General features: G+C 39.8%; 1 protein-coding gene across 3 annotated transcripts; it reads left to right on the top strand.

Moving 5' to 3' along the window:
- The first annotated feature begins 297 nt into the window (after window positions 1-297).
- itprid1 (ITPR interacting domain containing 1) lies at window positions 298-22,712 on the top strand. Of its 3 annotated transcripts, XM_067486814.1 has the most exons (17): window positions 298-446; window positions 534-609; window positions 1,904-1,955; window positions 2,932-2,969; window positions 3,864-3,917; window positions 6,483-6,531; window positions 8,866-8,943; window positions 9,033-9,235; window positions 11,454-11,974; window positions 12,087-12,147; window positions 12,704-12,816; window positions 13,017-15,299; window positions 17,743-17,870; window positions 19,486-19,597; window positions 20,197-20,481; window positions 21,856-21,906; window positions 22,133-22,712. In XM_067486814.1, the coding sequence occupies exons 2-16, from the start codon at window positions 543-545 to the stop codon at window positions 21,901-21,903; spliced, it is 4,092 nt and encodes a 1,363-aa protein (XP_067342915.1). In that variant the 5' UTR covers window positions 298-446; window positions 534-542; the 3' UTR covers window positions 21,904-21,906; window positions 22,133-22,712. The 3 variants fall into 3 exon arrangements, with proteins under 3 accessions (XP_067342915.1, XP_067342917.1, XP_067342916.1); XM_067486816.1 differs by lacking the exons at window positions 298-446; window positions 534-609; window positions 1,904-1,955; window positions 2,932-2,969 and adding an exon at window positions 3,019-3,074; XM_067486815.1 differs by lacking the exons at window positions 298-446; window positions 534-609; window positions 1,904-1,955; ... (1 more) ...; window positions 3,864-3,917; window positions 6,483-6,531 and adding an exon at window positions 6,561-7,980.
- The last annotated feature ends 164 nt before the right edge of the window (window positions 22,713-22,876 follow it).

Below are 22,876 nucleotides of genomic sequence, written 5' to 3' on the forward strand. Positions count from 1 at the left end.
ACCAGACATTTGAAATAAAACTCTGGAAGTGAAAAGACTGACAGAATGATTATTGTCATTTGCTTAATAATTACATCTGGATTTTCCTGTTTTTGTCCTGCATATTATTTGAAAGTACTTTTCCAGGAATGTCATGACATTTTCCCTGCAGCATACATTTCCATTTGGCCATATGCAGACAGGAATAGATAAGAGAGGAGCACAAAGTGATGTAAGGCAGTGACAAGTGAGCCAGGAAGCAGTATTTCCTTATAGGGCTCACTAGAGACATTTGCATGTCCCTTCTTTGCGCTGACATGTTTACTGAGTGTGACCGAGCAGAATAAGACTTGCTGCTCGTGTTTCTCTACCTGCGAGCTCCTGCTCTGAAGCAATTTCTGCACACACTTCACAAGGCTTCTAGGATCATCTGTTTAACGCAATGTAAAGCAGGAGTTGTCCCACAGGTAAGTGCAATATGCTTTTCTGTTGGTTTCTAACATCTGTTGTTTATCATTTGATGTTAATCCTCTGTGTGGTTTCCACCCTTCCAGTTTCCTTCCATGGCATCTGGAGGAGTTATATCAGGGCTCCACTGGGGTCACATGGACTTACCCAAGTCCATTACAGGTCAGGACCACTGCTGAAATATTTACATTCATTTTCAATGTATGTCACATAGAGAAATTAAGGACTTTACAATGCCGTGCGATGCTGTTCATCATTAGGAGAAGCTTTAAAAATAAGTCAAATTGTCTGTGTCTGGTAGTTGTTGTTTTTTTTTTTGGTGCGATTGTGCTTTGGAAGAAATAATGCTTTCGAAAAATAGGTGATTCATAGTAATCCAAAAACAATACCAGGTGATCACATGAGGGGAAGTCATGCTGCTTATTCCTCTGTTTTGCAGTATGACATGACATTGTTTTTCTTCTCACAGTTATCAGTCCATCATGATGCTGTTGTGCTTGTTTCCTGGTTCTTTCTACACGTTGTTGTTTTTACATCTATGTCTATTATTATAACAGTAGTCAAAGATCTTTGATATCTGATATCTATTCACATAATGAAACACACTCAAACAATCATGCATCTCAGCTGTTTATAAAGTCAGCTACGATACCTTGTACTAATAAGTCATAAGGAATTTGCAGTTATCTCTTAAGGCTGGTGACCTGCATGCTTGGTCTCTCGTGGAACATGCTAGCACTGTAAGTCTGCCAAACAGTGACTCAGGGTAAGAGAGTCAGGAAGAGGAAGAATGTAGCTGATGCTGAAACCGCACATCCAGTTCACACGTTTAGCTGGAGAGTTTATGTTAATGAACCTGAAAAGCTTTGTCGTACACAGTTTACCAGTCATCTGGTAATGGCAGCAAACGTGGATTTCACCTGGAGGTTTTTAAATGTGATGGACAGGGGTCAGCACGACCACCAGTTATGATGCACCGCAGTTCTCACGATCATGGTCAGCATTACATTTTTCCCATGCTGACCACTGTCCACCGCAAACATTAATTCCACCACCTGGTATTAACTTTGTGGCTGAGGTCTGCTCTAATGTTGGCTTTTCTACCTTACTTGACAAAGTTCTTCAAAGTTGGCCTCTCATTCACCCATTTCACTAATAGAAAGCCTGCTTCAATCAATAGGAGGGGTTAACCTTCTTTTCCACTCACATGTCACATGCAAGTTACTAGCTGAGACTCTAAAATATATGTATAAGTGCAAATTGATACATTTGAAAGATGTCTTATTTCAAGGTCGAAGTATTTAGTAGTGGACAATACTGAGACTGTACAGTACAAGTACTTGTCAAATGAGCTTCCTGCCTCAGTCACTTGGATGTGTGTTCTTCAGTGTGTTTGCTATCTGTGGTTTTTTTTGTCATGGCTTCATTATAATTTATTTCATCATGTCAACCACAGGAAGTTCGAGCCCGAACTGTGTCAGGAAATGGCTCACCACCACAGTCACCGAGTGAGTATACAGATTGGAATACAGCCTTTTCCGTGTTAACAGGCAGACAGATGTGACTTGTTAAACCTTTAGGATGAATCCTATATAAACAACTTAAAATTCACAGGTAACATGTGACCAAGCTTAATGGCATCATTGCCTTGAATTCCTGCATTTGTCTGCACTCAGCCTCAGCTGTGTGTCATACGTCACTGAAGCGTCACTCTGCTTCTGAGTTATCTCCTGTTCCACAAGCCTCCGTTTTGCATGAGGCACTTTTGCATTGTAGGTTTCAATGATAGGTCTTCTAGGAAACTGAAATGTGACACTCTTTTGCATTGAAATACTGAAACTTGGTGGACATCAGCTTTCATGATAATCTGTCATTGGGACTGTTTGGTCTTAATTAAAGTCAAACGAAATGGAAACTAAAGTGCAACAAATGTTAACAGATTTAACATCAATTTCCAGAATTTCATTTTAGGGGATTATGGATATCCTGAGCAGGAATAGAGTTGTGAATCAAAAATGCTCCATTTCCCACAAATAGTATTTTAATGAAGGATTTGCAGTGATGTTGTAAAAATTACAACAGAGAAAATTTTTATTTTCAAACTAAAATTTAAACATGTTATTGCTGTTGCTTTGTAAGACTAAGCGTGTTTATGTTTAAATGTGGTCATTCATATGACTGATTAGATGTGTATTGACTGTTTCAAAGGCCTGTTGTAAAGAGTGAAAACATGCAGTTTTCGCAGGATCGATATCAATAGAAAATTATTATCAGTAGAAATTATTTGAAAACTGAGCTTTGAATAGATTTCAAGCAGCTCTGTTCTGTTTGTCTTGTCTGTCTTTCTGTTGTGTCCTGCCTTTGTTTGAACAATGTCATATGTTTATATGCTCTAAGACATCTTACAATATCATCTTGCCCACATTACGTGTTTGAGCTTAGGCTCTGTCCCTCCTTCTATTAAAATGTGACCTGTGTTTGCAGCGAAGATGCAAAGCAAGAGCCACAGAGGGAAGCTACAGGTATGATCCCTCTCTTTTTGGTTATTGTAGAGAGATGTGTCTTAGCTTAACTCTCTGTCGGCTTTATATTGTCTTCCTCCTCACATCATTCAGTGATACAGGATGGTGAGTGCAATTTTTGTTTGTGTCAAAGCATTTCTGTAATACTGTACTCATCCGTTTCGTAGTGTGTAGAGGTAAAAAGTTGCAGTACACTCATGACTGGGCAAGAAAATGAATAGACTGCTTGTGTCATGTCACAGAAGTTCACAGATATGTACATGCACAACATGCTATATGTATGTATGGTGCAGTCTGACAATCAGGAATTTAATTTTTCATCAATATTTCTTTTATCTTAATGTTTTACTTTTACAAACTCTTCATTACAGGTATTTTGGTTGAGGGGTGTGTTTCATATTTTCCCTGCCTAAGAGAACATTTAAAATCTTTTCTTGACGATAATGAGGCTGAGAGTGAATCTGGCAGAAGTGTGAAAGGCTCCAGTTTACAGTTGTTGTGGTTGTTGTTAGGCATTGTGCATTATCTGACCTGTGCATTTCTAACCCTGCCCTGAAGCTGGCCCATTCAAACAATATGCAAATATATGCTCAAACAAAAAACCCACTGGAATGGCGAATAGCTCCTTCCCAATTCTCATCCTTCTCTAAAAAGTGAAGCAGGACTGTGTGAATGTTTTTCATTTAATGAGCTTCAGATTCTAATAAAAAATAAATAAATATTGTTTTTAAATATAGAAAGTAATCCAGATCAAAGTAATGCTGCCTAGTATGTTGAGCACATTTCTGTTTGATGAAGTCACTGAGACATCATAAACGCAAACACTTGTGGGACATGACTGTAGAGGCTCTGCTGTGTCATTTGTATTTCTCATGTGTCCCATGTCCCCTGCAGAGCCTTTGAGGAGGAATGCCAGTGGAGATGATGATTTGGATCTAGGTGTAGAAGGTAAACAGTATCTTATCCTGAATATATAAGGCTGTTTTTTACATATATTCTTTTCTTCCTCCTTTTTTTAAGAGTGTGACTTTATTTGAAAGAGTCCTCCTTTCTCCTTCTGTACAATTGCATGTGGCTACTTTGACAGGATCTCTTTCACAAGCAGCCCAGAGAGATTAAACCTGTTCATATGCTAAGACCAGGCTCCGTCTAACTGTTAACACAGAGCCACAAACTACCCACCACCCACTCACGCTATGTGCGACTTAAAACAAACATACTCTTTATGGTGATACTAACAAACATACTGTAAACACAGCAGGAGCTGCTGTCACGGGGAGGAGAGTTCAGTGGAAATATGACAATATAAAAAAAAAAATAAAGTAGCTACATTAGATGTCAAATGTAAGTTAAAGTTAGTTAGCACTGTTACAGTGGTGAGGTACTTTTTGCCCAGCATAACAGTCCACTTAACAGAAATAAATTAAACAATTCTGTGACACTTCCCAACCCCCTCTTTGTCACCCTTTTCCACGAATTACTATTACTATTATTATTATTCTTCCTTTATTTTTTCTGTTATCAAGACATTATACAGGTTTTCCAAAATATGTTTCACATTAGCAGATGCTTCTTGTGAACAGCAAACTCCAAATGTCTGAAATCTGATTCCACTTAACTTCTGTTCATATCATTGTCCTCCACTTTTTTCCACTCTATCCTATTAATTAATGTACACATCTTCCTCACATCTTGTTTTCTGTTGATGATTAAACTGATCAGGCACAACACTGAACCATCAAGTGAATTGTCAAATGAAGTGAATAACACTTATTATCTTGTTAAAATGGGTACTGTCAAATAGGGGGGATGTACTGTATTAGGCAGCAAGTTAAGTCAAATCAGTTCTTAAAGCTGATATGTTGGAATTGAGAAAAATGTTCAAATGTAAGGATTTGAGTCACTCTGATATGAACCAAACCGTGACAGATAACTGGGTCAGAGCATTTACAAAGCAATAAAAAAATGGTCCAAGAAGTGACAAGGTTGTGGGTCATGGATCTCTGATACAAATGGGAAGTTTTTGGCAATAAAAATACAAATGAAAAAAGAAGCAGAAATTACTCTTTACTGATTTAGTTATTTTTCATTTTCTTATGGAGATAGAGCATTGGTTTGATCCCAGGTCCCGGCTACATGTCGAAGTGTCTCTGAGCAAGACACTGAACCCCTAACAGCCCATTCCCATCTCCAGCTGTGCAGTGCCGGTCCAATATGGGAGGGTTGCGTCAGGAAGGGCATCCGGAGTAAAAACTGTGCCAAATCAACATGCGGACAATGATTTGTTGTGGCGACGCTGAACTCACGGGATAAGCCGAAAAGGACAAAAAGAAAATAATGGAGATAGAGAATAAAATACAAAGTCAGAAAACAGCTGTTTACCAAGCAGTGTGCTGAGATAAAACACCACAGACAGATGTGGAAGAGCTGCAGGTCAAATGTCACACTACTGAAAAATCTGCAATTCAGTTCTTTTCTTTAAAAACAAGAAAATCTTGAGCCAAAACAGTTTCACTTGTGTTGAACTTAGGGCCAAAAACGAGGCAAGAAGTCCCTTGGATCCTGTTGATCCTGCAGTCCCTCTGAAGTGTATTGTTGGATTTATTAAAACAGAACCTTCAATTCAGCCTAAACCGAAAAAACATTTGGGAATTGAAGCATGTCAACATTAATAAAATGTGTCTGGCAAAGCGATTCGATAATGTAAAACATATTTTGCAAGAAACGGGGTTGGACTAAAGATTGTAATTTTAAGGAACATTTTGAAGCTTATCATTCACATCTAGTAGTCTCTTGGTGTGTGTAGACCCGTCAGTTAAAGTCCCTCAGCATTTCCACTGCCAACAACTCCTCCATAAATTCAACAGATCAGTTTACACAAATGCCTGCGTCAGCTTTACAGTTTGACAAGAGCCACTAACTTTGTGTTCTTCAGTGTCAGTCTACCGTTGCATCCTTATCCACTCTTTGCTCTGTTTGCTCTTTAAGAGCAGATGAAAAGATCAAAGCACTGTGGATGAGACCCCAGCTGGACCCAGCTCTTACCTGAAGTTTAGAAAGATGGAGATTAATTCTCATACAAATGCCTGCAGGTTCACTGGGTGTCAGAGTAGTTTAAAAAAAGAAAAACACATGGTATGACAGTAAGGAGGGAGAAAGACAACTTTGTTCTTGACATCATGCCAGCGTCTAATGGAGTCCCAGTCTGGGAGAGGGAGGTGGAGGTGAATGCCAAAACCCAAACACCCTCTGAAGGAAAAAAGACAGAGAGGGGGAGCAGGCATGAGAGACAGAGACGGAGAGAGAAAACACTTGCCTAATATAGCTCGAGCAGCCTTGACACCAGACCTGGACAGGATGTACTGACATCCAACCAGTGGGGAATCAAGAAGATGTTTCCCTGTGCTCTGCCTTCCTCATTCGCCGATGTTTCCCTCTCAACTTGTGTCATTTATGGCTCTGTGGGCTTTGTTTGCTTCCTCATTCAAATAACATGACTTTTCTTCCTTGCAGCCTCTTTATATGGTAAACAGGGAGTGAGGACAGTCCAGGACTTTCTACGGTAAGGACACCTCTCTTCATGTGTTCATGTTCATGTCAGTGGCATAGAGTCTCGCAGTCAGAGGTGCAAATCCAGACTAACCATTTACAAATTTGCAGGGCAGATGTAGACGTCTCAGAAGTCAAGAAAACTTTTTACATACTAGTAACCAACTCCCGCTGTGTTCAGTAACATGAGCTGCACTCTGCAATATTCGCTGTCAAAAGAACAAATTAATGCCTTATGTTAACCCTGCGATGGGAGCTTCTGCCTTTCTACTGCTGCAAGCTCACGTCATGTTAAGTGTCTGCATTGACTGTGCTGCACAAAAGTTTGAAGGCGTTACGAACATAATGGTTTTTACTCTCAGCACCACTGCATGTGGAAAAATGGTTAAAGCTCAACGTAATTTAGTTCTTATTGTATTTACAGCCAAGGACGGTACAGTGTGCACTGAACAAGCTTCATTAAGCTCCTGGTTAAACCAGTCATAAGTGTTTATTGTTGGAGAAGTCTGCTCATTTATATGATTAAATGTCAGCAGTCACACAAATTTCACAATATCCTGTGCCTGTTGAATTTGGTCAGACAAACTGCAGTAATCCTGCCAGCTCCACTCGCTGAGTGAAGCTAAACTGATGAGTCCTGTTTCTTTCAGGCAACATGAGCTTGAGATGGGACGGCTGCGTGCGTTAGGTTTGTTTGCAGCTTTGCTTGTGCCTGTCTTTGCAACTTTTATGCAACACTATGGGGTTTTTATACACAATTCAAACTATATTTTGAGCGAAATGAGACATTTCAAGGGGCGGATGAATGGAACACATCAGCTCAAAAGTGAGTTTAGAGTTGATAGAACAAGTGGAATGAATGTTTTGTATTTGTGTGTGTGTGTGCGTGCATGAGAGAGAGAGAGCGGTCATAAAACATAATTTATTTGTTACAGCCAGTGAGCTGTCATAGAGGCATTAATATAATCTGGTTGTAAACAGCACCATTATGCTGTGCAGGCCCAATAACCTAATGCAAAACAGGGAGATTAGAGAATATTTCCTGCAACGAGATAAGCGTTTCATAGGGAGTCTTATAAGGACACATCTTTATTTCTTTCCTTTTTTGAGTAATGAAACGTGTTTATGTCGACTTAATTACTATTATTAGCTCATCTAATACTTCAACATGTGTTTAAGTGACAGCTGTTATTTCAGGCTGTGTGGTAAAAGCTTTTGGACCTGAACAAATAGTTAGACACGTAATTGCAAGTCATATTTAACAGGCAAATAATGCCTCATCCCTTTCCCTTCAGCACTGCACAGTTTGCATAGAAAGCGAAAGGATCAGAGGAAAGTTATTACAGTGCAATGACATCTGTACAGAAAACATGAATCAGCTACAGTATGAGCAGAGAAAGCTAGTAATCAAGATCATGGACAACACGATAGGGTTCTGATCAACAAAGACCAGGAGCAAAATGTGAGTACAATAGAGCTAATCTCTGTATGGCTGCAATAATTTCTGTTATGCATTGACACACACGATGGCATCTTTCTCTATTTCTTACGGGACGTGCTGCAGTGTCCAAAGAAGGTTATATCAATTAAAACTGTGCATTATTTTTGAGTCCGGCAGGTATTTATAAAACGCCAATTCAGCAAACCTGTGTGTGCTTACTGCATGATTGTGGTAATTGTTCAACACAACACACTAAATCCTCTTTCAGTTTCCAATAGTGTTCAGTGGGTTGAGCCATCAATAAGTAATTGAGATGACGCTTAAAATATGATACTGACGTTCTTCCAAAGCAGTTTTAATGATAACAAATCTTGTGCAAAATTAGCAATGTGAGTAATGAGCAACTCTACGTTCTCACTTCCCTGCCTGATTCCTAGTATGTGGTTTCCTTTTTTTCTTAATGCATTTACTATAATAGCTGTTCGTTGCAGTTATTAACCAATATACTGAATACAGGAGCAAACAATGCACTTGTCGTAGTCTATTCTCAGTGGCAGAATAATCCACATTTGGCGATGACTATTTAAAGCAGCAGGCCGGCATGTGTAGAACAGCCAAAATAAACTACACTGTGTGTTTGTTGCGATAAAAAACATGTTACCCTAATCAGCATGGGGATCAGTATGTGTTTAATCATTTCTAGACAACAACTGAGCTCATTGGCCTAGTACACAAATTATTAATTGTTCACTCTTGGCCCTGGTCTGATGATGGGATTTGTTCACAATAAAAACGAAAAGCAAATCATCAGACTCTCCCTTTATTTGTTATATGTATTTAAAGGTTTTGTCAATAGGTAGAATTTGTATTAAACCTTTAAACTTGTTGTGTTGTATACCTGTTCAGGTGGAGCAGGTCGAGTCCAACTATCAGCAGGTGGAACAGTTTCAACTCTACAACCTCAGGCCACTCTGGACAATTCAGGTTAGACATTGCCTCACATGCATTTCATGTTGTAACTGTTAGTCCCTCTGTTCTGAGCAAAGCTCCATCTGACTTTCACCCTTTGGCAGTGTCATGGACATACTCAACCTGTGGAACGATGACCCAGAAGAGGTTCTCTTGGACCTGGGCTTTGGCTGTGACGAACCTGACCTCTCAGGACGCATCCCGGCTCGATTCATCAACTATCAGTCTCAGGCAAGAGGAATTAACCTCCAGGTGTTTCTGGAGGCACAGAAGAACCGAATGGACCTGGAGAACCCAGACGTCAGCAGTAAGTTTTAGCAATTCTAACACCGGCATCTTTTCTTGCTCTACAATAATGTTGGAAGGTGTTAGGTGTCGTAGTCTGGACTCTTCTGCACACACTAAACTGAGAAAAAATTTCTTCATAGAGCTGATTTTGTCCAGGTGGACATTGAAACAGGACAGAGCCAAACACAAAGTGTTGACACAAAGTTGGATGAACACTGTTGTCTGAAATATCACAAGCATTAGGATCCCCCTTCACTGGAAGGAAGGGGGATCAGGAACAAACAGACCCACACCAGAAATACACACACAGAGCCAGGTTCAAGTACAAGGTCAACTTAATTTATGTGTTGAGTCAAACTTGTGATAAATATGAAAGAGCACTGCTAAATGTTTCTTCATCACTTCTGTGCATCACATGATCAGTGACAGACAGATGTCTTCAAAAATCTGATCTGGTTATAGCAAATGTAAAAAATCTGGTCTACGATAAATTATCCAGGTTTTAATACAGTGTTGTGAAAAATGATTCAACCCCTTGCTGATTTAATTTCTCTCTTACCAAACTGTTTCATATCTTCAAACAAAGTCTAACATAAAACAGAATCCTAAAAGATGATATCACACCGTGTTGAATTTGAGTTTTTCCTTTTTTCTGTTGACGATTTAGAGTCTGTGTTTTAACCTTCTGTCACGCCATAGAAGAAGAGCGCAGCCCCATCCTCATCAAATACACGATTTACACAATTTTCTATCCAAAACAAACAAAAGCTATGCAGGTAACCCCCTAAAACCACCGTAACAAAGTCAAATAATACTCGCTGTTTTAATCTGAAGGGCTGCCTTCTAATGTATGTTATATGTGTTATAAGTAACGTAAAGTCTTATAAGTAACTAATTATATGTAAAGTCCGAAAATGCATTTCTTCCTTTCAACACATTTAAATGTGATCTTGATTCAATAGTGCATGTTTTGTAGACTATTATTCTTCGTTTGGTTGGTTAAGATTTGCTAAAGCTATGTCAGCTTCATTTTGATGCTCACTTGTCTACACATCGTTTTTTTTTTAGTTATTTTTCTATTTATGGAACATTTTTGGTTGTTCTGTAAATTTAAGCTCTTCAAATGGAGGAAAAGAACCACAGTTCTGTAGCTAACATGACTGTGGGGACTGTTGGCACTACATTGGGCCGGAGTCAGTCCCGGGTCTTTATCTCGGGCTGCTCAGTTCAACTGTAAGCTTTGTCATGGTTCACATTGTTTTCTTAACTTCACATTACCTATACATTAATTTTAATAATGACAAAACAAAGTAAGTACATAAATTATTCACACTGTACATGTGAATATCACAATATAATATTCTGTAATACTATGTTGTCATGATTGTCTCATACCATGGCAAATGAAAACAAGAGGCATAAAGTTCACATATAAAGCAGAAATTTACTTAAAAACTAAATGAAAAAAAGTCAAAAAAAGGCATAAGGTGCGTTAATCAGTAAGGTCAAAAGGGAGAAGTATAAGCACCAAACATGCAGCTCCCCTCTAGAATGAGAGTAGCAGATCTTAAATGGTTGCTCAGAAGCATCAAACCAGGTTTTCCTGTTCCTCCAAATGATGGCCTGTTCACTACGTGCATCGTAAAAGAGAAAAAACACTTCCCACAACAGGCCAGAGGCCGTCACAATTCTCCATGTATTCATTTTTCATTGATAGGGCAAATGCAAAATGTTGTGGCAGTGTGTTTGGATTCCTGATGACTTGACAGATGTTCTAATTTTTCCATATTGTAGTGTGTTCTCTTCACTAGTTTTCATAAAATTTGATATTAGAAATATTACAAATTTACAATATATCGCTCTACTCACTCTAGCTAATTCATTCATTCTAGCTAATAAACAGCCCTGTTATATTTGTAATTTATATAAAGGGAGATGGACTAAAAAAATATTTTACAAGACAAATTTGTTGCTGAGAGTGACTCTCCACAAATAAACACAGCAGAGTTTTAAAACTAGTAGTAAATTGTTATTTGCTTGTAAAAGTATGAGACATTAAGTAATACAGATGTAATAGTGCTGTTGCCTGGGTATTGGAGGCTTGTGGGCAGTGCTGATTCTGTCAGTGAATGAAAATCATGCTTTCAGACATGTTAAATCTTCTAAGCCTCGGTTACTTGTCCCCTTAGATCTGCCTACAGTACTTGTGTCACACTTTTTCTTTTTCTCTTCTCCAGATCGTTTTCGACAGCTTGAGGTCCTTCAGCAGGTAACCACAGCATTCTCCTCCTTGATGGGGTCTTCTTCCTCTGCCCTCAAAGCACCGCTGGAAAAAGATCTGCCCCCGGATGCCCGAGAGAGGAGGAGGCGCATGGGCATGTTGTTCAGACGAGCCTCAAAGAAATCACTCAGCCAAATGCACAACCAAAAAGCTCAGGACCAAGGCACACTGTCTCCCACCTCTCCTTCCTGCGCCCCACCCGTGTCACTGCAAACTGCTCCCGTTCCTGTAGACAAGAAAGTGGCCTTAAAAAGACTGAAAACTGGAAATTTGGAGGCTGTGAGCCTGAGTCCTCTGGCAGAGGAGCATGGAGCTGGTTCAGACCCTCAGGTCCAGGCTCACATGGCTTCTTTCGTAGCACAGGAAGGGGCACTCAGACCTGGGGCCCTGAGGGAAAGTCACCCCCTGACAGCCACCACTTTTTTTCAGAAAAAAAAGGGCCCATGGCAGCCCAGGGAATCATTTGAAATGGAAGAGGCAAGTAGGGCAGAGGTGTATGAAAGAGTCCTCCTGATAATACACAATTCAACCCAAAGCCACTAAACACTTCCCTACAACTTTACTAATGAGTTCTTGCTTTACTTTTCAGATCCACAGTTTTGACGAAGGTAGTGTCACAGGAAGCTCCACGGCGGGAGCAGAAAATATCAGTGAGTCATAAAGCATGTATTTATTCGATAAAGGTGTTTATAATTTGTCTATTAATAGCTTCTGTTGAAAACTTTGGATGGCTGTTATAGTGGGGAGTTTTACAATCGGAGACAGTAGCAGCCCGGAAAAGATCAACATCACTTCATAGTCCACATATGAATTAATGACAAGAGAAGTGTTTCAGGCTGGATGCTTCACTCTAGACTCAAGTGCTGAGACACTTTGTGTTTAAACCCTCTCTTTCTCCTTTGTATACATGACGGGTTACCCTGTTCTCTCCTCCCCAGTTTTCACTCAGGTGCTATGTTAACCTTAAAGCACAACATTTTCATTAAGTCTAAAATCCAGCCTTTCAAACAACGGCTCTGAAGAATGTTTTATGCACACACACACACACACACTTGGTTTGTGGTATTAGATCAAATTTTAGTATACAGATATTTTAGGCAGCAGTTTTGTTTCTTCTTTTTTAAACGAGGTGTAATTATATTTGATTATGATGCATTGTGTCATATTCCCTCTCTTTTCTGTGTGTGTGTGTGTCTTTGTTTGCAGTGCGGGGTTTGATACGGACCAACAGCTGCCAGTCAGACAGTAGTGGATTTCTAGAAGAGCCCTTCATCCCATCTCTTCCACTACAGGGATCACCAGGATCTGATCTCATCAAGGTCTCTTCACTTACTACTGTACATTCTTTTCTGTCACAAGGCTCCAGTTTTATGGTAGTGCACCTCTAAATTATCTCTTTAAGCCATCCACACCTGAACCATTAGATAAAAGAAGGCACCAACAAAATATGTACATAGTATATATAGGGAAGTTCATGTGCCTGGTTGTTTAACTTTCTGTATGTTTTGTTTCATTGCAGGCTCTGTCTGGCTTGTCAGGAGGCAGCACTGACAGCCACAACAGCGAAAGGCCGGGCTCCCCCTCCCCACACCCACATCGCTCGACAACTCCTCCGCTCTCTTCATCTCTGACACCATCGGATGTTGGCAAAGTTCTCCCTTCCTCACAACGTCCTTCACCAGAGCTTTCCCGATCTCCTACGCCACCACCATCTATCCTTGAATCTGACCTGCACAGTGCAGACATGGAGACACTAGCAGATCAGGAACAGCCTCCCCCTGCTTCATTGCCTTCATTGATGGAGCACCTTCCCCCTTCCTCTTCGTCTGAGGTACAGGTCCGAACTCACTCCCCATCTCCAACTCTTCCTTCTTCGGCCTCCTTTTCCTCCGACTTCCCTTTTCCCCCCATGCAACCTGCTTCTGTTGTTAGAGGGTCAGAGAAGATTGACAGGGAGGACAAAGGTTCTCCATGCCCCCACCTCTCTAATCTTCCTCATGACTCTGAAGACACAGCATACTTTACATTTTCAAGTGTTCCTCCCACTGTCTCCTCTCCTTCTCCCTCTCCAAAATTTGATTGTTCATTTTCTGCCTCAGCTGACTCCTCTGGGAGTCAGGGGGACACACAGTCAGAATGTATTGAGGTGCCTTTGCTCCAAAATTCCCAAACTGATTCAAGTAGGTTATCATCCCCGCTCCCCTCTATAACTCCTGATTTCCATTGTCCATCCTCTACAGCCTCTCCCCCACTAACTGAATCCCTCACACAGAGGGCACAAAACGAAACAAAATGCTCCCTTTTTTCGGACTCAGATGAAGTAGGCTCCACTGAAACACCCGGTGTAACACTCTTTTCACTCTCCTTTCCCGTGGACAAGGATAAACCCTCAACTTCACCCCATCTTGGTCTGGACTCCTCAAAGATTGAGGAAGGCTGCCTTTCACCTAACCCTTCAATTCCCGTTTTTCAGTCTTCATCTTCCTCACAATCACATGATAATATCTCTTTGCACTTAGAGGATACCCTTCAGAGGAAAGGAGAGGGAGAAGGAGAGGCAGACAGTCACACGGACACTGTGCAGACTCAAGATACTGTTGTTTACATTTCAGATCCAGAGAGTTCTGCAGGTCTGTCAGAAGGTTCTCAATTAGTCTCTGAGGTATGTAACCAAACAGAAACAGATCCACATGTCCCCTTCTCTAGTTTGCAAGATGAGCTTTTAGCTGACACCAAACAGGAAGAGTTAAGAAAAGTATGTCAGAAGGAAGTGAACAGCTCAGAAAGTGAATCCCCCAGAAATCATTTAGTTTTACATGATGACATACCAAAAGCATCCAGCCAAGCTACAGCTCATCCAAAGGATCTAATTGAGATTGCAAGCTTAGATATGGTATTTGAAACCTCAGTAGATGGCTCTGATGTTGAAATTGGAGAAGTCGAAGACTTTTTTCAGCAGCTCGATACTGAGGGGCAAGTCTTTTGGGCAGAACCCATCCAGATTTCCAATCTTGAAGATTCAAGCAGCTTAGAAACTTCAGATGGGTCCCTGGAGAGTTCCCTGTTACGTAAAAACCCAACTGGTTCCTTGTCTTCCACAGACAAAGAGATGCCTTTATCTTCATCACTGTCAGAAACAATTGGCACTGACCAGACCTCAAAAAATGTAACTGTCTCTTCAGACACACCATCCACTAATGCTCCAGCTCCAACCACATCCTTGTCCACAACCCCAGACCTTACACATTTTAACCGTTCTGTTTCTGTTCAAATGTCTTCATCTCCATCTTCTCATATTGTCCTCAGAAAAGATGTTCCTTACACCACTGACTCAAAACAAACCCTCCCCCCTAATATTATCCCTTTAGACACTTCCACTCCCTTCCGCGCTGTCCAGTCATGGACAGACCTGCATATGCTGCGAAACCCTCTCATCAAAAAATTGTCTCAGGAGGTACTTGATAGTGTCCCAAATGAAGTAACCCTATGTACAAGTGCCTCAGAAGGGACACAAAGACCTACACAAATGTTTTCTTCCACTCCATCTTTTCCTTTGCCATCAAATGACTGGCAGTCATATGATTGTCTCCCAGGGATGGCTAAAAATTACCGGACTGTGTCAGTCTCTGTGGATACAGGACTCTCACCTCAGAAGGAGACGGTGGCACAAAGGAATGTAAATAAAGAGGATTGGGAGGGCAATCAGATGATCACCATGGCATGCTGCTCCTCCTGTAACCATCAGTGTACGTCCTGTTCTCAGAAGAGTTACAACAAGCAACAGACCGTGGGAAATGTCCCTGTAAGTACATCTATACATCTATAAGGTGTGTCCTCATTTCACTTTAAGGGTAATTAAATTGCAACATCTTTAGCAGGAGTTGAACCTCTGTCTCCTGTGGGAAGGTCCTGTGTCTTGTTGTACCATTCACCACTACAACCAACTCCTTAAGTGGATTGTGCCTTAATTTACTACATTATTCCTTTATTCCTTTTTTCAAGTATAAATGTGCCTGGGCTCATCATAAAAATGCCAAAGGATTTTGTCAAAAGCAGGCGTTTTTAATGCTGTGGGAATGACGCCAGGCTGCAGTGTCACAGAGGGCAATGAGATTATGCAAGGATGAGCATGATTAAAATAAAGCACAAACTTCTGGAAATATTTGGTTTCACACAATTCCCAGCGCAGATAGCAAGTTTTCCCCGACACAAAGTTTTTCAAAAATGCAATAAGCAGAGTTAATTTACCATTTTCACAGCAGTCTGGCTCATCACATATACAGTTTATGATTACAAATGGAGCATATGTCTGTTAAGAAGTAGAAGTTGTACTGGCAGTGTTAATACCTTGGTATCGTTTCATGCACTGATTTACTAAGCTGAACAGCCAATCAGTGGTCAGAAGTTGCACAGATGCTCCTGTAGGAGGCTTCTGTAAAGAGGACTACATTATTCCATCTGTACTGTGTGATCACTTATTTTAAATATCAGCAGCTTCCTTTTGGCTTCACATTTTCAGATGGAGACCAGATTCTACAACAATATTTTAGGGCAGCACTGATTTCCCTATAAAGAAAACCAGATTTCAGTTTGCTGAATGTTGTCCATATTCAACAACTGTCAAAACCTGCCAATTTTAAATACTTAATTAAAACAGTTAATCACACTTTGCAGTGATTAAACAGTAATTCACCAGATACAAGACAAGACGGCACAGTTAAATCAGTAACACACAATTACACCCACAAGCTGCTTTTTGTGCAGAAAATATAGCCTGAACATTTTAATAGCTTGTTATTTTTATTCCCTGACTGTTTTACAGTGACCATCAAACAGCAGCCCTACTGATTTTACACAAAAGCAGCCACTGTGCCAGAGGAGCACCCCTCACCCAGCAGCATGGGATGCCTTTGAGTTTCAGCTGTATTAAAACAGTGACCGTGGAAGGAATCATTTCCTTTTCTCTCAGTTAGTTTTATGTAACCTAAGAGAAAATCAAATCACATGCTAAATGTATCAATACAATACATTTAAAGTTAATCATCAATAAAAATCGGCACTTTTGTGAATTTACTCCAGAGACTTAAGGTGCTCTGTGTGTGGGTTGCTCCACTGTGTGTGCACGGTCTGGTCAATGAGGATAAGACAGACAGCAGCTCTGGGCATGTTTGTTGCTGACTGCGCTACAGATTAATTATTGATGATTGCGTGTAACAGATACTGCAGCTGGTTGAAAATTGCAGCTGGTTGTAACTTCACAACAAGTCCAGCAAAGGGCTGATGTGATTCAGAAAACAAACTTAGAGATGAGCGACAAAGCCCATCAGCATCATTTTAGTCAGTGAAGCTGTGCACGCTTCTCTTGGTTAATTTCAGAAACAGGACTAAGCACTGAGCTTTGACGTGTGCATCTTCCAATGAGTCACGACATTTGCACTTTGATATAAAACCATGTTTGTTGTCATGAGAGGCAGGCCTTTCAGTACAAGGACCAAATTAGCATATTAATATCTCATTTACATGTGTAGCATCTCTTTCACTCTCCTTTCTTGTGTTTTCTTTTGATAATTTAATGTAATTCACTTACAATTATAATAGACCCCTACATAAACGCTGTGGTAAATTTATTTTGAAATGATTATTTTGTCCACTTTGTAAGAATTTCATGAGTGTCATGTCAGTTGTACAAAGTGTCACTTCAAATTTAATATTGTTTTAGTTTAAAAATAAGTTGCAGTGAGACACACTATATAACTATCAGGGGTATTTAATGATCAACTCTGGTACTTGGTCCACAGTCACCATACTGATGCTAAAACCAACACATTGTATTGCTTATCAGCATACAGCTTGGATTTATTTGTGCAATCGGTGCATTAGACCTTGTTGACCAAAATGGATTAATAACACAAAGCCAGACTCTCTGCTCCACTATTTAACACATTTCTTTCTTCTAAAATGTGTGGTCTGTATTTTTTTAATAAATGCCAAAATGTCCTTTCCTTGTACCCCAGCTGCTCAGCTATGCATGTATGAAATCTCAACTCACATCAGTTTGGACAGTAGTTTGTATTGATGCTTGTGTTGCATAAAATGGTTTAAATTCCAGAGAATGAATATTATATTAATAAAATTATTATTAATTAATAATTTGACATGAAAATATTTTATCATTGTTCAGTGTTCAGATATTTCCCTATTTGATTTTAAAGTTGAAATGAAACTCTTGTACATGTCCTCCACAGTATTCTCTGGATGAGTTGGAGGAGTTGATGCTGTCTCTGCAGCAGTTTTGCTCTGTGCTCAGCAACATGGAGGAACAGCTCTCTGAAGACCAGGCTGCAATTTACAGTGCTCTGTCTGACCACGAAAGGTTTGTCCCTCGTATGTACAAGCTGCAGGTTTACACCTTGGGCCAATACTGAAGATACAACAGATGGCTGTTAGGCATTTAGTACAGCAGTTATCTATGATCCGCAGGGTTGGTGGGTCGGTCAGATATTCCTCCTGACCCCATCTTGAAGATTAAATACCTTCAAAGATAAAAAAATATTTGTACATCTGTCAACATCAAAGTTGTGTCAACATTAAATGATAAGCTTACAATGGCTTTGTCCATCACCTACAGGAAAAGCCTCTTCTTGGATGTTTTTTTATCTGTTTCCAGTCTCAATTTACCTCTATGATATTTTCTTGATGAGGTCAGGTCAAAATACATCACCAGAGTATTGTCTGCAATGATATTGTGGCACATAAGATGCTCAACCGATCTGGTTGCCAAAAACAGACTCAGCAGGGCTCTCATCTTTATCACTGGAATATTCCTCATCAGATTTTTCATGGTCTGGATCATATTCTGTATTGCCTTCCTCCTCTAACACATGATATCATTGCACTGTCAAAGAATAAAATGCAGGCAATTTCCCGGTGAAGCTTTAAATACAAGGACTGCAAGGATTTATTTATGATGCAAACATGACAATATTCTCAAAAGGAAAAAAAAATCTTCTGTCAAGGAGTTACCAGGAAATTATGGAAAGGGTGTGAGGTCTGAGTGTGTGTCTGTATGCATAACCATCTGGCATTTGGGGGTGTAGCTCAATACATTACAGAGCCATTTGAGCATTTTGGGGGGTTTTGGTTATTTGTGGAGCTACGGGATGGGAACCTCTCATATAAATATGAGATGAACTTTGGAAGTGGTGTTCACATGCCTCAACAATGGCTCACTTCAAATATTTTCTAATCTGGACTGAATTTACAACTAAGACAGAAAAACAGTCACAAATCATCCTGACATATAAAGAAAGATCTGCAGAGGTCCGGTACAAACCGATTGTAATCCATTAAAATATTGTTTGTCAGAATTTGACCAGAAGACAGATCCTTCAGATAGTTCAGGTACATCACCTTTAGCTGTTGCAACAGACCAGTTTAGCAGTCTCTTTAGCAGAAATAAGTCCATTTTATTCTCTATTTTTCAACATACGATGAATTAAGGGCTGGGTTTTCTAATAAAATGTCTAAAATCTATGATGAGTTTATGAATATTTCTTGTGTTTAAGGAAGGGATCTTCTAATGTGACAGTTTATCTGCAGAGCTTGGGATAGAAGACAGAGTTTCTGTATTTGTAATATAACAATGTTATGCTCAATATTAGGTTTCTAGTTATGTTGCAGATGCAATATTTATATTGTGTTGTAAGCTAATGCCGGGCAAACACAACTACATGCATATATAAAACTACACTGAACTGAGATCAGTGATGGTCTATGAGGGAATGGGAGTGTTGTTCCTAATCTGGCTGGTTTTATTTGCATCCTGGCCCATTTATTCCCTTTGATGTTTCATGTTTTATTGTGAACAGCTCATTAAATAATCTGTGACATCTTTGCTCATAATGAACCTTATCTGTTATGAAATTGCTGCTTTATTTTTATGTACATACAAAAGGCACAAACAAATGTGTGTGTGTGTGTGTGTGTAGAGAGAAGGTTCGGGACATAGAGGAGCTGAGGCGAGCAGTAAAGCAAGAGGCGAGAGAGTTGGAGAAGCAGTTGAATGAACTAGCCCATCACTATGATGACAGCTTAAAAATGGTAAAACACTTGTTTACACCGATACACTTTTCCATTTATCGTGCATTGAAGTTTTTTTAGGGTTTTAGGACGGAGGATGCTGTATGCTGTGTAAATGTCAAAGCCTATTTGAGGCAAACGCGTGATTAGTGATCTCAGGCTGTACTAATGTAAATTGATTTGGTTTGATTTGTTTTAATGTGATACTTCATTTCAGTAAGACCCCAAGTGAACAGAACACACTGACATTTTGTTTTGATGGTGGCACTGGAGGAAACTTAGTAGAATGTCTAATGTGAAGAAGGGTTATGCTCAGTGGAACAGAGATTTGATCCATCAACATTTTTGTGGCTTTGTATGAAAAGCTCAGAGCTAATCATAAACTACAGCAAAATATTAAATAATCAATCTATTTTTAACTTCGACCTCTGTTTAGTAGATGTTTGCAGATACATGCAAATGTGTTCACTTGTACAAATTCTATGCTTTTATTTCCACCAATTTTTATTCACTTTTAGTTTTTCTGTCCTGTTTGAGAAAATCCGTACAAATGTATTGTTTCACAATGTTTATGTTTCCTACTGCATGTCTTCTGATTATAATTCCTTGTTTTTGAGTAGAAGATGCACAGACTGTTGGATGAGCAGTCTCTACTCTGCTCTCAACTCAGAGTCTTTCTACCGGGAGCATCCAGCCCCACCACCAACAGGACAGTGGCCACTCAGTGCTCTCTAAGGTCCCCCTTTGCTCCAGTTGGTGCGCGGAGTGATGGCATCTCCTCCTGGAGCAGCTGCAATGTGGGCTCCCAGAGAAAGACATCCAATGAATTAGAGAGCATCTGTGAGGGCCTGGGCTCCTCTTCCAACAAAGCAGACAAGATGGACATAGTTGGCTTCCTCCAAAAAGTAAGGAAGGCTCATCACAAAGTGTTTGTGAGGTGTCATGTATGTTTGCCTGCTGCATTTCAGCTGTTTTTTTTTTCCGATGAACCAGTATATGTGGCCACATGGCAAAGATTTATAAACAAACAAACCACTTTCAGGCGCATTATAATGTCATTTCTGACATTTGAAGTCTCGTAATAAATCTAATTTCTTTCCGCACTACATAAAAAAACAGTGCAACAGTTATCATGTCCAACTCATTTGCTGCTGTTTCCATGTTTGACTCTCTTTCGATCCCAGAAAACATCCGGCTTCCTCTGATTAAAACTCCTCTGAGACTTTTGTGTTTAAAAGGGAGAAAAGCAGCAGATGTGTTTTGCCATGATTGTCCATACTGTGCATGATAGTGTGATCTTTGTTGAACCCACTCCATTTCAAAGTGATCCATAAGTGCACCTGGCCAGGGAAATATTTGCACAATGGGCAGGTCTTACTTGACTACGCTCTTCGCTATGAAAACAGGGCCGTTTGTCTTAGTTAAATCAACACAACACAAAACACCACCTAAGGACGAGGTTGGGAATGGAGGGAGCTGTGCTGGCATTAATGTGATTGTCACTTAATGTGTTAAGTGTCAGGTTTTATTGTCTGTACAATAAAATAACCCATGTAATTCATACATGTCAAGCATGTGACCGTGTTCTGTGTAGTCAACTAATAATTTCCAAATGGAACAGCTCAGACTGCTTTTACCACTATGCTTTAGTGGGTCAGTGTGAACGAAGTGAAATTTTATGCACTTTGTACTGAGCTCAGCACGCAGCAGGTGTTCACATCACACCTGGGCGGCAAATATGTAACCTGTTAGCTGCATGTGACACTGAAAGGCCATTTATATAGAGACACAGTCTTATGCAGAAAAACAGAATGATCTGTCTTTTATCTCAGAATTATATATGCCCCCAAGACATGTTCTCTCTGTGCTTGAGAGAGTTTCCATAGTTTCCATTCTATTGTCCATAGTTGTGAATGTGAGTGTGAATGGTTGTCTGTCTGTGTACGTTTCTCTGTGTTGTACCCTGCCTCTCACCATATGACAGCTGGTATGATAGGCTCCAGTCCCCCTCCGATCCTGCACAGAATAAGTGGTTAGAGATAATGGATGGATGGATTGATGTTTTATAATGCATGTATCTACATGTTAGAATAGTTACTATGTTTCTCTTTGTAACTTGAAACTGAATTTTTCATCGATGAGCACAGTATATGTAGAATATCATGCTAGATGACGGCTTTATAAATATAGAAATAATTGACGTAATTTAACATATAACTTTACATTCATTTGAAATCATGCCACTTACTAATTTGAATATTGTGTGTCGTGTCTTCCAGCTAAAGGAGTCGTTACGTCACTCTGCGAACACAGACTCAATTGAATAAAAGGTGAGTTTGCAATAACTACTCTTATTAGTGACCTTTGTTGGAAAGGGCAACAAAAAAAAATATATATACCTCTGTATATGTTAAAACACAGTCCACACACGTGTCTTAACAAAGCAGGGCTATATTTCCACCTATAATTTAAAGTTATTGGCCTTCGTGTTATGCATTATTGTGTTATCTGTGGAGTCACGCTTCTTTGACAACTATTTATATTATCCTGTTTCAGGTGTCCAGAGCAGTGCATGAGACGCCATCTGTCTGACTGTCTTCCATTTAAGATGTGCCTTATGTTGTCAGAGTCACAGTTTTCACATTAGACTTTTTGTGACAGTGCAAGTGGCTTGTTAGTCATGCTTAGATTATAGAACCACTACAAGCTGCATGACATGCAAACTTTATAGCAATTAGCTTTTGAAAATATGAATCATCCTCTCAGATCTAATAAAGAGGCATAGTCTAGGCTTGGTGTTAATAATAATGCCTTTTGTCAAAGTAAATATGTCAATATACATGTAAATACGCCTTATTTAATGAAGATGTAATTACACACTAAGCCTCTGCTCAGTGAATGCACACAGATTCACATGCATAGGCCTAATACCACAGCAGTAAACCTTAGAACGGTGAAATGTGTTATTATTTAAAATACAATCAGGCTGTTGTGCTGCCGACGACATTACTTTCAATAGCTTCATGTGAAGTATTTCAAGCTGAATGTATAAGTTAAAACTGTGCAAAAAAGACTTTAAAATGCTTTTGGAGCATCAGAAGTGTTTTATCCGGAGGAAACAGATTAAATAACTCACCCGCTATAAAAAGAATTTGTTGTCTGTTGTTTCTGTTCACTCACAATCAATGCAAAATTACATTTGAAGGGAGAAAATTCATGTTTATTGAAATTTAGCAGCTCTTCCAGCAGCTGTCAAGTATGTGGGGGTGGGAGTGGAGTGGTGGGATGAAGAGGGCAGGG

The sequence above is a fragment of the Channa argus genome, chromosome 19 (genome assembly GCF_033026475.1).
Source record: "Channa argus isolate prfri chromosome 19, Channa argus male v1.0, whole genome shotgun sequence".
Lineage (NCBI taxonomy): Eukaryota > Metazoa > Chordata > Actinopteri > Anabantiformes > Channidae > Channa > Channa argus.